The sequence below is a fragment of the Capsicum annuum genome, chromosome 1 (assembly GCF_002878395.1).
Source record: "Capsicum annuum cultivar UCD-10X-F1 chromosome 1, UCD10Xv1.1, whole genome shotgun sequence".
NCBI lineage: Eukaryota > Viridiplantae > Streptophyta > Magnoliopsida > Solanales > Solanaceae > Capsicum > Capsicum annuum.
In genome coordinates this window covers 153,852,102-153,866,157 of record NC_061111.1, presented here as the reverse complement: position 1 = coordinate 153,866,157, position 14,056 = coordinate 153,852,102, and the positions used below count along the sequence as shown (strand labels likewise).

Genomic DNA, 14,056 nt, shown 5'->3' with positions numbered 1-14,056 from the left:
AACGATGGCCAAGCTCGTCCCTCACCGAATCTGCAAAATCAGCGAACCACCAACTAAAATTTAACCCTGTGATCGGTGAGATCTACTGGATAGACCCTCCCTCTGCCGAAAATTCACCGAAAAATGCCAAAACTGGCGAGTTCAATCGAAGCCACCAACCCATCCATCACCGAAAATCGCATCCCTTGGCTGAAAAAATATCAAAAAAATCACAAAACACAAAAAAAAAATGAAGAAGAAAGCAATACGAAAAAATAAAAAAATATAAATTATATGAAAAGATGACATGCAAATACTATGGAGCACAATGTTTATTAACAAATTAAGAGATAAAAGCGAAAATTGAAAAAAAAAAATGCGGTTAATTGGAGAGAGAAAAGTGAATATTGCGTGAAATAAAAAGAAAAAGGTAAACTGATGGGAGAAACAAACGCCCCTCTCTAAAAAGTGGGTAAAATATTGCTACCTTTGCTATAAGTTGTAATTTTTAAAAAGTATTGCTATTTATTATAATTATAGTCTTAAGGATGCTAGTTTTTGTAATTTTTCCTTTTTTTTTATGTATCTAGTAGGTTAGTACGTGTTCATGATACATATAAATATCTATGCGCACAACTATATTCTTCTTGATATCAAAGTCCATCAATTTTTTATTAAAATGCATTAATGTATTCATAAAAAATAACAAGTATACATGCATCAAGCATATGTATCAAATAAACGTATTTAATACATATCAAGAATTTGTATTTCCTTCCCATACTTTAAGGATGATACATATGTTTGAAGTCTAATATATATATATATATATATATATATATATATATGATAAGATCTACATTTTAGAGATTTTCTCTCATGATTTACCCTCCTAAATAAATGCAATTCTATTACTTTCTTATTTAACTAACTACTTGCTTTAAAATGCATCAAAAACGATATGTATCAAGGCCTAAAGTATGTATCATAAATTAAAATTTATGAAATTTTATGTAATTCAGTAAAATTATAAAAGAAAATATTAATAGCTTCTTAAATTATGAGATTTGCATAAATTACCCTTCAAAAACAATTAACACCTACCATATACCCCACGGTCCACTACATAAATGAAAATATGGGTTAAAAAAGCGGCCCAAAAAGAAGCAAAAAAGGCATGTGGTTTCAAAATTCGAAATACAAGAGGGAGCGATGCGTGCCGTTGGAAAGACAAAATCCGAGTGAGAGATAAGAAAGAAAGAAATCGAATCACACAGAGAAACGAAGTCGAACTCAACAAAAATGAGACGCCATGGGTGGCAACGTCCTCTACACACATTGCAGGTTCGTCCTCCAACTCCATTCCCATTTTCCTAATCTTTACTTTTTCAAATAATATAATCGCGTTGTGTGGGTTAGCTTGTGTGGGTTAGCTTGTCTGTGCTCAACTAATTCCACGGAATTTGCAGATTGTGGGCATGTCGGTCTTCTGTTTCCTTTTAGTGGCTTTTTACTGCTTCTTCGGTCTTCTCCTCGGCAACAGAGTTGCTGAAATCACTCTCACTTCTGTTTACTCCTTCGTGGTAAGTGAAATTTTAGCTCAATCAACTGTAATCTGAGGCGAAAAAATGAATTTTCAGTGTATGATTTATTGGAAACAGTCTCTCTCCACCTCTCAATTATATTTTTGTTGTTGTTGTTGTTGTTTGATTTCCTTTTATGTGCAGGCAATTTCTGCGGCGTTTCTGTTTATTAGGTGTGCGGCTATTGATCCAACTGATAGGACGAGGTTCAAGATGAAGAGGAAAAGTACTCGGACTGCGTTTTCGAATGTTAATTATGGATTTGTATTGGGTCAGATTGTTGTGAGATTTATTAGGAGAATTGAGCGGAGAGTACTTAAGACATTTATAAGGAGAAAGTATCTGGATCCTTTTAAAAGTAATCTTCATTTGGAGCCTTTGCTCACGTTTCCTCTACTTGTCAAAGATGATTTGGTTGCGCCACAGACGAAAGATGATGACATTTCATTTTGTTCACTTTGTGATTTTGAGGTTTGGCGCTGCATCTCTCGTTATGTTTAGCTAGTTGAATTTGTTGAACCTACTAGACTTTATATCCAAGAGATGGTATATGCCTGTTGGCTTGCGCACACCAATGCCTGCCTGAGTCTCAAATTTATTTAAGGGGATTCAAAAAGTACTCGAAAGTGATATGATTATAGAATGCTAACTTCCTCCAGTTCAGTCTATTCTTAATGGTCCATTAGGTAAGAGGTCTATACCCATTTGCTAAAGGGGTTCCCTTTCTTACTTGATTGAGAATGAGAGTCGGTGCTTCAGAGCGAGTCTAGGGTCTTGCAGGATCACTGCCTTGTACCCATTCTTTAGGTGCATTCACTTTAGCTTGAGTGCTTCCATGCCCGGTAAAGTTGATAAACTGAAGTAGAAAGCCTTATGCTTGGGTTGAAGGAGAAGGAAAGGAAAAAAATTCTAGCTTTAGGGGAAAAAGACTGAGGATAGATTGACATATGCAGGCATCCATTGCCACAAGCAAGCAACCACTTCTCCTAAAGACTGGGCTCCCGAGGCATAATAAAAAGAGAAAGCAGATTAGGGAAGATTCAAAGGATTGCTATATTCATAGACAGGGTTCAGGTTAAGTGCACTTGGGATTAGAAATTGTGACCTACAATAACTTTTCAACCACTTTTTCCTTTACTCTAGAATCTTCCTTTACGTCAAGGATATTCAACAGTTTATGTATAACCAAAAAAAATATTCTTGCCAAAATAACTTTCAAAGGGAATTCAATTGAACCCCTTACCTCTTATTAGCTCCGTATCTGGCTCGCACACTGGGAATGTGGTGAAGCTAGATTGCAGTTTCTAATAGTTGACAACTACTATTAGAAACAGACATATTAAAGCAGTATGAAGATATTAATTGTTGATAACTACATGAAATTGTCTTACTTGATCACCTTTGCAGGTTAAAAAGCGTAGCAAACACTGTAGGACCTGCAACCGATGTGTGGAGGGATTTGATCACCACTGCAGAGTAAGGAAATAGGGTCTCTTTCTCTGCTGTGTCTCACGTTAAGGTAAAACCTAGACTCAAACTGACCGGATCTTTGTTTTTGAGTTGTTGCAGTGGTTAAACAATTGTGTCGGGAAGAAGAACTATACCAGCTTCATTTTTCTAATGATATTCCTCTTGATAATGGTTACTCCCACTTTCTCTCTTGCACGCTCTTTCTATTTTCGATATCCCTATTGAGTTTTCATCTTAAGCAGCTAACAAATTTCTTTGTGAAACAGCTGCTTATTGAAGGAGGGACAGCTGCTGCAATATTTGTAAGGTGCTTTGCCAACAAAAGGAGCATTGAGCTAGAGATTCAGAAAAGATTCAATGCCAAGTTCCCTAGAGGAGTTCTGGCAACAATTTGTGTATGATTCTGCTTGCTTTCTCCACTGTTTCTCTCTCAATTTCTTCAGTTGTTCATTCAATTGATACTTTTGCAGGCAGTTTTATTTTTTATGACATCATATTGTTCAGCAGCGCTGGGACAACTTTTCTTATTTCATATAGTTCTCATCCGGAAGGTATGACAGTCCCTCCTTTTTCCCAATGATTTGTTGCTACCATTAGAAACATAACAGGTCTTTTGGATTTGAGAGGAAGGAGAATAGAGGGCTGAGTTTGCTTTTGTATTGGATATTATGGGGAGAGCGGGAATAGCATCACAAACCGAAAGTTCTGCTTATCGCTTAACAGTTGGCGCAAAAACACCTCGTCAAAAATGTACAAAATAATATTTCGTTGAGGGTTTTGTTAGAAATTCACTCCCATTTCATTCTTTTCCATTTAACTAATGTAAGATAGTAAATAGGCTTATTATGTATGTAATAACTGATGAATAAGAGCAAGATTATTTATGTATGGGAAATAGGAAAACACATTGCTTCAGGGTAGGGAACTTTGAAGAACCAGGGCTGCAATTGCTGTATACAGGCTTCTAAGACCGAAAAATTGGGTGCCATATCAGTTTTAAAGTAGAAAAAAGGGGCAGCCTGGTGCACTAAAGCTCCCACAATGCGCGGGGTCCTGGGAAGGGCCGGACCACAAGAGTCTATTATTCGCAGCCTTACCTTGCATTTCTGCCAGTGGTTGTTTCCACGGTTTGAACCCATGGAAAAACAGAAAGTTTGTATGTTAGTATAAGAACATCTTAAAGTACTACGTATGTTGGTGTAAAAATCCCAAAGCAGGTTGCATCTTGGAGCTACTATTGCTAGTTGCTACAGTGTTAGAAATCTTAAAGTGAGGTTTATTATCTGCTTATTTTCTTAATTGGAGCTACTAGTAGTTGCTAACAGTGTAAGGAATCTGAAAGTAAGGTTCATTTTCTGCTTATCTTCATAGTTAAGAGCTGTTGTAAGCAGTTTGTGCTGAGAGAAAACATTTGTAGGCTTGTAGATTACTGAGAACATAAGAAACTCAACGTACGCAAAATTCTCTGTTAAGTTTATTGGTTTCACAGCTTAAGATAAATTATGGTTCTCTTGGCAGGGAATGAGAACTTATGATTACATTTTGGCAATGAGAGAGGAGAACCAGTCAACGGAGCTTCTGGAGTCATCAGAAGATTCAGATTCCTCTGATGATGAGAGTATTGACTTTGATTCACCTGAAAAGGCATCACTTATTTCAAAACTTACATGCAGAGAAAAAAGAATGAATCAGGTAAATAATGCACATTTTTTACCTCAAGAATCTTTGCCTCAATTCTTTTGCGTACTTGAAACCCTATGTTGTTCGGACTCTTCAAAAATGTCAATGGTTGTGTGTCGGATTCTCCAAGTAGTGTATCTTTGAAGAATCCGACAAGGTACAGCATCAAAAGTGAAGAGCTCGCAGACAGTAAACCAATCTAAACTGGATATTTCTCTTCTATCTTGTAAGTTGAATTTTGCATTTCTTTTTAATCAGAGTCTGCAGACAGTATCTATCAAGATTGATGGAGAAACTGAATCATCCACATTGAAAGAAAAACGAGGTTTTCGAGCTAACATTGACCCCTGGAAACTTATAAGTATGAGTAGAGAGAAAGCACTACAAGCAGCTGAAAAGGCAAAGGAAAGGCTCATCAAGCAGGAGATAGTAGACCCTTTGAAGCCGCTACCACTAGAAACAAGAAGTGGACCACTAATGAATTTGGACACTAATAGAGTTCCCTTAGCTATGGTTAGCAGTAGGGAACTTGCTTTATCAAAAGAAGTGATCACCACAAAAGGAAGGCTAATCCGTGGTGGGGGATCACCAATGCAGCTTGCTAGTCCAAGGCGACGACATTCCTATTCTCCTACAGTTGTCCCTACACCTTGTAGTGGTAATGCTACTGTACCATCCCCATCACCAAAGCATAGATATAGAGGCAATTTCGATTTGAAGTTAACGCAAGTCTCTAGGGAACTTGAGACTTACATTTCGAGGCAGGTATTATACTCTGCCTTGAAGAAAGAAAATGAGATTGCAGCATCGCCCAGATAGCATTGCGTACATTTTCAAACTGTTAATTTATTTGTAATAATATTTATGTTACTGAAATTGTCGCACAGGTTGATATAACAAACACAAACATATGTATGATAAAGCTATCTGCAACTGCAATATCTTATTTATATATGTTCCCCAACAAAGTGGGATTGAAAAAATATAGAGACTGCTCTATTTTTTTGAGGAATATTTGTTGCCCTTCTAATGTTTCCTTTGTTCCCTTCTAGATGTTGTTCGTGGGTGTCCACTTTGGACAATCCTAATGGTGGAGAGGGTATATTTGAACCATTTAGGTGAAGCTAGAGATATTTTTGTACCAATAGTATAACAAAGAGTAGAGGTGCAAATTTGACCCTATTCCCATCTAATTTTTGGCCTCACTAGAGTATTAATTTAGGATTATGTTGAATCTATCAATTAAAAATTAATGTGATTGATACTAGAAGGTTGTATATCAAATTTAGAGTTATCCTGATCAATTTTGAAGCAAGAACAATTTGGTGAATTTTTTATGTAACAAGTTATAGCGCCCTTTAGGATTTTGTAACGAATTCAGACATTTTGTCACTAGTTTTGCTCATGATTTTGTGATCCGGTAGAATTTGTGACAAGACAAGTTTTGCCCATCAATTAACACATTGCACTAAAGCTCCCATTGTGTGTGGAATTTGGGGAAGAATAGGGAAGAATAGAACCACAAAAGTATATTGTATGCAAGTCTTACCTAGTATTTCTATCATGTTGTTTTCACGACTTAAACCTATGACCTCTTGGTTATATTACAATAAATTTTCCAATCCTTTTTTCGGAAATTTTGTTTATATGACTTCAACAAATTATTTACAAACTAATGCCATTTTTACAGAGCGAATAAAATAATCCACCCAAAAATGTGAGGTTGAAATTAAGGGAAAGATATTGTGGAGTACTTTTTAAAATAAATTGGTTTAGTTGTACACGCCTCGCTCGTGTATCTCACTATATTGAGTTCACCTTGCGCGTGTACCTTATTTTATTGAGTTCAAACGTTACATTAAATAGGATATTTGTTTAAATAATAAAATAAATACAATAATTAAATTCAATATCTTTTGGATAATTTATTTAATTAAACCTAACTTTTACCTACAAAAATTCTCAAAGCCGATCGACATTCATCTATCACCTGTAAACTGCAACAAAACAATACGAAGAACGTATAATTTCATCGTAGAGGTAAATTTATTAGATGAGAAGAATTATAAGTGAATATGTGAATCTTGTTGGTAGGTGGGTAGATAAAGAAGATTAGTTATAAGCAATAGAAATTACTATAAAGGACACATAAAACGATAAAAACGTAGAATAGAGGTAAATTTGTGAGATGAGAAGAATATACCTTAATATGTCGTAGGTTGATAGATAAAGAAGGTTAGTTATGAGAAGTAGAAAACAAAATATATTTAATTAACATGACACATTAAGCTAAATTAAACTAAGCAATTTATGTTGGCATAGTAAGTAATATTGTTTTTAAATTAACAAAAGAGAGAGATGATACAACGTCAAAAACCTAGTAATAAAACTGTTAAAACTGTGCTGAGACGAAAAACAATAAAAGATCGCAACTGCTTATAACAATGAACAATGAAAAAGCTCAAGGGTTTATATAGAAGGACAAAATGTACAAACCAAAGATGACACAAATTTAGATGTGTAGGAAAAAAATAATTTTTTGGTTGAAAGAAACCAAGCAGGAAACAAATAGGAAAAAAAAATAGTACAGTAATTTCATCCGATCAAGTAGGAAAAAAAACTTAAAAGGGGGGTGGGGGGGTGGATTAAATTTGGAAACAATTTAATTGTAGAGAAATTAAAGGTGTTTTTTGATTGAAGAAATCATGTAGGAATCAAATGAGATTAAAAAAAATCGAAATGTTTAACAAAGTAGGAAAAAAAAAACGTGGGTTTTAATTAATTAAGTAGAGTAAAAAGCTCAATGTGGTAAAAATCTAAATTTGGTTGTTTTAAAAAAGTAGGGAAAAAATGTGGGTTTTAATTAAGTAGAGAAAAAAGCTAAATTTGGTTAGAATTTAATTGTAACAAAAATTTAGTATATTTATTTTGAAGAATTTAATTGTAGGGAAAAGGGTAATAGACGATTTTATCTAAAATGAATTATTTTAATGAAGGGCAAAAAGTTCAATTCACTTTTCTAAAGGCCTTCACACTTTTAATATATTATAGATATAGATAATCGAAGTTTGAGATTTTGCTAAAAAATAATCAGTCGGATAAAGTATTTCCACTTTATAGTCATTTCCTAATTTGAGTTATTTTGGCCCATGTAGTTCAAATACAACCCATATACAATATTGATACAGTTCATATACAATACTGATACAGTTTTCAACCTGGACATTCAACCCTTTTAATTTTTTTTCTATAAATTTTTTAACCGAAAAATATTTTGATTTTTTTATTATTTAAAAATAATAATTAAATATAATTATATAAAAACGGTATAATTGTTATATAGAGTATGTATCTACATAAGATATATGTATAGAAATTGTATAGTTCTATCAAATATATATATGTATAAAATATATATAAAAAATATATAGAAAGTGTATAAAAATTATATAATTGTTGTATAAAATGTGAAAAAGTACAATTATTATATAAATTATGTATCGAAACTATATAATTTTTGTATAAAATATTTATATGTATAAGATATGTATAAAACTGTATAGAAAATTTGTAGAAATGGTATAAAACAAATCAGTAAATTAAAATAGCTAGAATGTGAAATTTAAATTCTATGGCTATTTTTGTGGAAATAGCTTAATTAGAAGTGTCATTTTTGTTTCCTCCTTTTCATTTATTTGGTCCTTATTGACTAAACACATCTATTAAAAACATTTTAATTATTAATATATTTTATCATTTTTTTGGTCCTTATTGACTAAACACATCTATTAAAAACATTTTAATTATTAATATATTTTATTAAATCAATCTTATTCAAGATGTCTTGAAACTTTAATTTGGAAATTATTACTGTAAAGTAATTTAATACAAAGGATAGAAATGAAAAATATTCTAAGATTAGTTTGATTTTATAAATTAAATAAATAAATTGAAATAACTCTTTTTAATATAAGGGAGAAATAAAATAAAATTAAAGGGGTAGCCAATTAGATGCTCCCTCTTCAGAAATGGAGCAGCAAAATTGTGGCAAAAAGAAGAATTAAAAATGAAAGATAAGTAAAAGAAAACAATTAATTTGGGAGTAAATAGCTTTGCTATCCACGTGGCAAATACACATTTGTTATTTTACTAGCACCCAGATCTCTATCCTAGCAATCTATCTCTTCTCCAATGTCCACCGTCAATCCAAAATCTCAATCAACGGCTTACATTCACTCTGAATCATTACACCGCCAAAAAATTCGAAACTCTTTTCCAAATTTTCCAAATTTCCCGCCCTTCATCTCTCTATATAAAATCCCCATTACACATTTCTCAAAATCATTCTCAATATACACCAAAAATGGCGCGTACTAAGCAAACAGCTCGCAAATCCACTGGCGGGAAGGCACCAAGGAAGCAACTAGCTACAAAGGCTGCCAGAAAATCTGCTCCGGCAACCGGAGGAGTGAAAAAGCCTCACCGTTTCCGACCAGGAACTGTGGCTCTAAGAGAAATCAGGAAGTATCAGAAGTCGACTGAGTTGTTGATCAGGAAGTTGCCCTTTCAGAGGCTGGTGAGGGAGATCGCTCAGGATTTCAAGACGGATCTGAGGTTCCAGAGCAGTGCTGTGGCTGCTCTACAAGAGGCTGCTGAGGCGTACCTTGTTGGAGTGTTTGAAGATACTAATCTATGTGCTATTCATGCAAAGAGGGTTACAATTATGCCTAAGGATATTCAACTTGCTAGGAGGATTCGTGGTGAAAGGGCTTAGGAAGAATAAGATTGTTAGTGTTTATCTGTTTGTTTTTTTTTTGTTTACATCTGTTGCAATGTGAGGGTTTGTTGTGTAAAGCCAATTGGTGATTTCAGTTGAATTAATGTATAAACTGTTGGTTTTACTAGCATTTTGGAATCTGGTTAATGGAATTTTTACTTTGTTTTCTTCAATCAAATTTCTTGCAATTACGTTAATGTGTTATTTGCTCCAAATCGAAGATTGAATCTGTACTTGCTGTTTACTTGACTGTTAGATCTTTTCTTTGATACTCGTGACCTTTATGTATTAAGAAGTTCTATTTACCATGTCTTATTCCCTCCCCCCCTCCTGTTAGACCCATTATCACACTTGGTTATCAGAAAAATATTCAGTATCTGCGAGAGAAATGATTTCTGTCCTGAACTGAAGTTTGCTATTAGCATATTGGTCAGATCAATGAAGTGCCAATTCGAATTGATTGGTGGAGGAAGGGCTTAGGAATGAAAATTTGATTAGTGTCAGGGCTATTAGAGTAAATCTCTCATTTCAATGGAGGCATGTGTAAACTGCTAGCTAATTAGCATTTGAGATTTAATTAGTGAAACCACTAGGTCAGTTTGTTCAACACCGAAGGCCCTTTTTTGCCAGTCTTTTTCTAAATTTCTTTTTGTTCAAAATGGAGCTTTTAGTTTCAATAAGCCTTGTTAAGTTACACAGATTATAAGACTAAAAAGGTTTTTTTGGCTCTTTATTGATTTACAAGCATACACGATGAATATATAGTACAACGAGACATTAGTCTTCTACTTGAACACAACTACTAGATGGTAAATACAATAGAGTCCTAAAGGGCTTCTAATTACTTGAAGAAGCTGTCAACGTGTTAGACTAGATTAGGTCCTGTACCCTCATTGCAAACTGAAGGTGGGTCCTTCACGTTCAGTTTGTCCCATAAGAAGTGAAATCGTGTTGTACACAGCGGCTTTGTGAGGATGTCAGCTATCTGATCCTTAGAGGAGAGAAACTGGATGAGAAGGTCACGTCTAGCTACTTTATCCCGCACAAAATGGAAATCTATCTCAACATGCTTTGTGCGAGAGTGAAAAATAGGATTAATCGATAGGTATGCTGCACCGATATTATCACACCAAAGGATAGGAGCACGAGATAGTTGAAGACCAAGCTCGAACATTAGTGACCAAGTCCATGTTAATTCTGCCACAGCATGTGCTAAAGCTTTGTACTCAGATTCTGTAGATGATCGTTCCACCGCTCGTTGTTTGCGAGAGGACCATGAGATCAGATTTGGGCCAAAATGGATTGCATAGCGACCAGTATATTTACGATCATCTATGCTGCCAGCCCAATCAGAGTCACTGAATGCCTGCAAGTGAAGATTAGAAGCTTTTGAAATGAAAAATGACATATTCTTGGTGTGCTGGAGATAACAGAGAATGCGTTTCACAGCAGCCCATTGATTTACAGATGGATTGTGCATAAATTGACACACTTTGTTCACCACAAATGATATATCTGGTCTCGTGAGAGTGAGATACTGAAGAGAACCAACCACGTGCCTGTAAAGACTTGGGTCATTGAAAATTGGACTGTCACCCTTATGGAGCTTGACGTTGGTGGCCATGGGAGTACTGAGAGGTTTACAGTGAAGCATCCCAGCTTTGGTAAGCATACTATGGATATATTGAGACTGAGAGAGACAAAGGCAACTGCCCGAGCGAGACACTTGAACACCAAGAAAATATTGCAGGAGGCCGAGATCTCTAATGGAAAAGGCACGACCAAGCTCTTGAGTAAAGGAAGCAAGAAATGAAGTATTATTCCCTGTGAGTACAATATCATCTACATAGACCAAGAGGTAGGCAACGACATTTGCGTGAGAGTAAATAAATAAAGAAACATCAGTTTTAGAGGAAGTGAAACCAACGGTAAGGAGAAATTGGTGACGCTTCTTATACCATGCTCGTGGGGCCTGTTTAAGACCATAAAGAGATTTATGAAGCTTACATACATGAGTTGGAGACTGAGGCTAAACAAAGCCTTGAGGTTGAGCCATGTAGAAATCCTCTTGGATCTCACCATGCAGAAAGGCATTTTGAACGTCCAATTGACGTAACGGCCAGCCATATGTTACTGCCAAAGAAAATAATGCGGATAGTAGTGGGTTTGACAACCGGACTGAATGTTTCATAATAGTCTTGGCCCTCAACCTGATGAAACCCCTTTGCAACTAAGCGAGCTTTGTAGCACTCAATGGCTCCAACAAAGTTCCGTTTGATGTGAAAAACCCATTTGCACCCTAGAACATTCATGGAGGGATGAAATGGAACCAGCGACCAAGATTGATTTTTGAATAAGGCTGTCATCTCAGCCGACATAGCAGTGCGCCATTCTCGAAATTTTGAGGCATCAATGAAGTTTGTAGGCTCGATGGATGGAGGGAAAGATAGGATAGCAGCAGATTTGGACGCAAGGTGAGCGGTTGGTTTACGTTTGGATGCGGAACGTAGTTGCATTGTATGAGTTCTTTGGAGTGGGTCAGTGGAACTTGGCATGAGTTTGGAAATAGGCTGTTGGGACGTAATAGACGGAGGTGGAGGGGGTTTACTAGTCGTTGGAGACATGGAAGAGTCAACTACGGGTGTAGGTAGAACTGTACAATCTAAAGGAATAGGTGGAGTAGGAACTGGACAAGGAGATGGATTCGACGAGGAGAGATGTTGAGAAGAGTGTGAACTAGTTAATATTGGAGAGCTGTTAGGATTCATGGGTGGTGAAGAAATTAGCGACCGAAAATATTGTGAATTGGACAAAGTGGTAGGTGAAGATGCCCATGGTTGTGTACTGACCGAAGGTGGGGGACCAAGAATAGACTTGCTGGCAAACGGAAATGTGGTTTCATTAAACTGAACATGTCTGGCAATATAGAGTCGACCAGTGGATGTATCAAGACATTTATAACCATGGTGTGTTGGGCTGTACCCTAAAAATACACAGGATTGACTTCGAAAATTAATTTTATGATGATTGTAGGGACGAAGATAAGGAAAACAGAGACATCCAAACACTTTAAGGAAGTGATAATCCGGTGATGTGTGAAACACAACCTCAAAAGGTATTTCCCGTCGTTAGTTGAGGTAGGAAGACGATTAATCAAGTAAACAACAGTGTCAAAGGCAAAATGCCAATATCTCGAAGGAGTAGAACTGTGTGCCATGAGGCTTAATCCAGTTTCGACAATGTGTCTATGTTAGCGTTCAACCTTTCCTTGTTGCTCATGAGTGTGAGGGCAGAAGAACCGGTGAACAATGCCTAATTTTGCACAAAGAGGTGATAAAGAACGAAATTCACCTCCCCCGTCAGTTTGAATTGACTTAATTTTTGTGTTAAATTGTCTTTCAACAAGAACTTGAAATTGAGCAAAAATTGAGAAGACGTCAAATTTTCTAAAAAGTGGATAACACCATGTATAGACAGAAAAATCATCAACAAAAACAAGTAGATAACGATGGCCGTGAGAAGATAGAAAAGGGGCAGGACCCCAAACATCAGCAAAGATAAGTTGCAACAAAGAAGTACTTTTATTAATGCGAACTGGAAGAGACAACTTATGTGACTTGCCAAGGTGACAAGCAGTACATAAATTATTTAATCTATAACTAGAACTAGAAAACTGATGTGTGGATAAAACTTGACTGAGGACTTTTTGATGCGGATGTCCCAGACGGAGATGCCAGCAGGTAGAAGAAGCCTTGGTAGCCGAGAGTGCTGAAGGAGAACTAGAGGATTGTGGCTTAATAGACATGGAGTAGAGGCCATCATTACTCCGACCGAAAAGAAGTGGAGTCTTGAAGTCCCGATCCTTGACAAGAAAATAATCAGGATGAAATTCAAAGAAAACCTTATTATCACGAGCAAATCGTTGAACAAAAGAAGGCGTTTAGTAATAGATGGAACATGAAGCATGTTATTTAGAGAAAGTTTCCGATTAGAAAAATTTGAGAAAGTGGCACTACCAGTGTTTTGGATTGTCAAACCTTGTCCATTACCAACATGAAGTTTATCCGGTCCTTTATATTCATCAACATGTGTGAAGCCGGAGAGATCTGGTGCAATATGATGGCTGACGCCTGAGTCCGGGAACCAATTTTGAGTTAATGGAATCGGTGCTTGATGAGTGAGATGAGCAGATGGGTTCAAAGTGTGATTGTAGCGTTGAAAGCAAGTGGAAGCTTGGTGATTAGTTCCATTGCAGATTTGACATCTTGTGCGTCCATCACCAGTGCCATTCCAAGGTTGAGGAGTATTAGAATAATTATTTCCGTAGGCATTACGTTGGTATTGATGACGACCACCTCGTCCCCCTCGTCCCCTATATGATCTGCCATGACCTTTGTAAGTGTTATTAGAATTAGTAGACTGTCCAGTGTTCTGCCTATCACCATTATTGAAGGCGCGTTGAGCGATGTTGGCTGCCGGTGGATTTGATGACGAGTCACCTGGAACGAGGGAGAGAGAAGTCATGGAGGATCCATGAATAAACACATGATTCAACAATAGGCTAAGG

General features: G+C 36.2%; 2 protein-coding genes across 2 annotated transcripts; both read left to right on the top strand.

Annotated features, from left to right (window-relative positions):
* Positions 1 to 1,149: 1,149 nt before the first annotated feature.
* On the top strand, positions 1,150 to 5,724 carry LOC107840080 (protein S-acyltransferase 18). Its single transcript, XM_016683809.2, has 9 exons — positions 1,150 to 1,323; positions 1,449 to 1,562; positions 1,707 to 2,033; positions 2,970 to 3,038; positions 3,132 to 3,203; positions 3,299 to 3,427; positions 3,503 to 3,583; positions 4,551 to 4,724; positions 4,971 to 5,724. The coding sequence occupies exons 1-9, from the start codon at positions 1,282 to 1,284 to the stop codon at positions 5,529 to 5,531; spliced, it is 1,569 nt and encodes a 522-aa protein (XP_016539295.2). The 5' UTR covers positions 1,150 to 1,281; the 3' UTR covers positions 5,532 to 5,724.
* Positions 5,725 to 8,994: 3,270 nt separating this feature from the next.
* LOC107840089 (histone H3.2) lies at positions 8,995 to 9,662 on the top strand. Its single transcript, XM_016683821.2, has one exon. It carries the CDS (start codon positions 9,076 to 9,078, stop codon positions 9,484 to 9,486), a length of 411 nt encoding a protein of 136 aa, XP_016539307.1. The 5' UTR covers positions 8,995 to 9,075; the 3' UTR covers positions 9,487 to 9,662.
* The last annotated feature ends 4,394 nt before the right edge of the window (positions 9,663 to 14,056 follow it).

Coding starts and splice junctions, on each gene's coding strand:
- LOC107840080 (XM_016683809.2), top strand. CDS start 1,282: ATGAGACGCCATGGGTGGCAACGTCCTCTACACACATTGCAG. Junction 3,039..3,131: donor GATTTGATCACCACTGCAGA/GTAAGGAAATAG, acceptor GAGTTGTTGCAG/TGGTTAAACAATTGTGTCGG. Junction 4,725..4,970: donor GAGAAAAAAGAATGAATCAG/GTAAATAATGCA, acceptor CTTTTTAATCAG/AGTCTGCAGACAGTATCTAT.
- LOC107840089 (XM_016683821.2), top strand. CDS start 9,076: ATGGCGCGTACTAAGCAAACAGCTCGCAAATCCACTGGCGGGAAGGCA.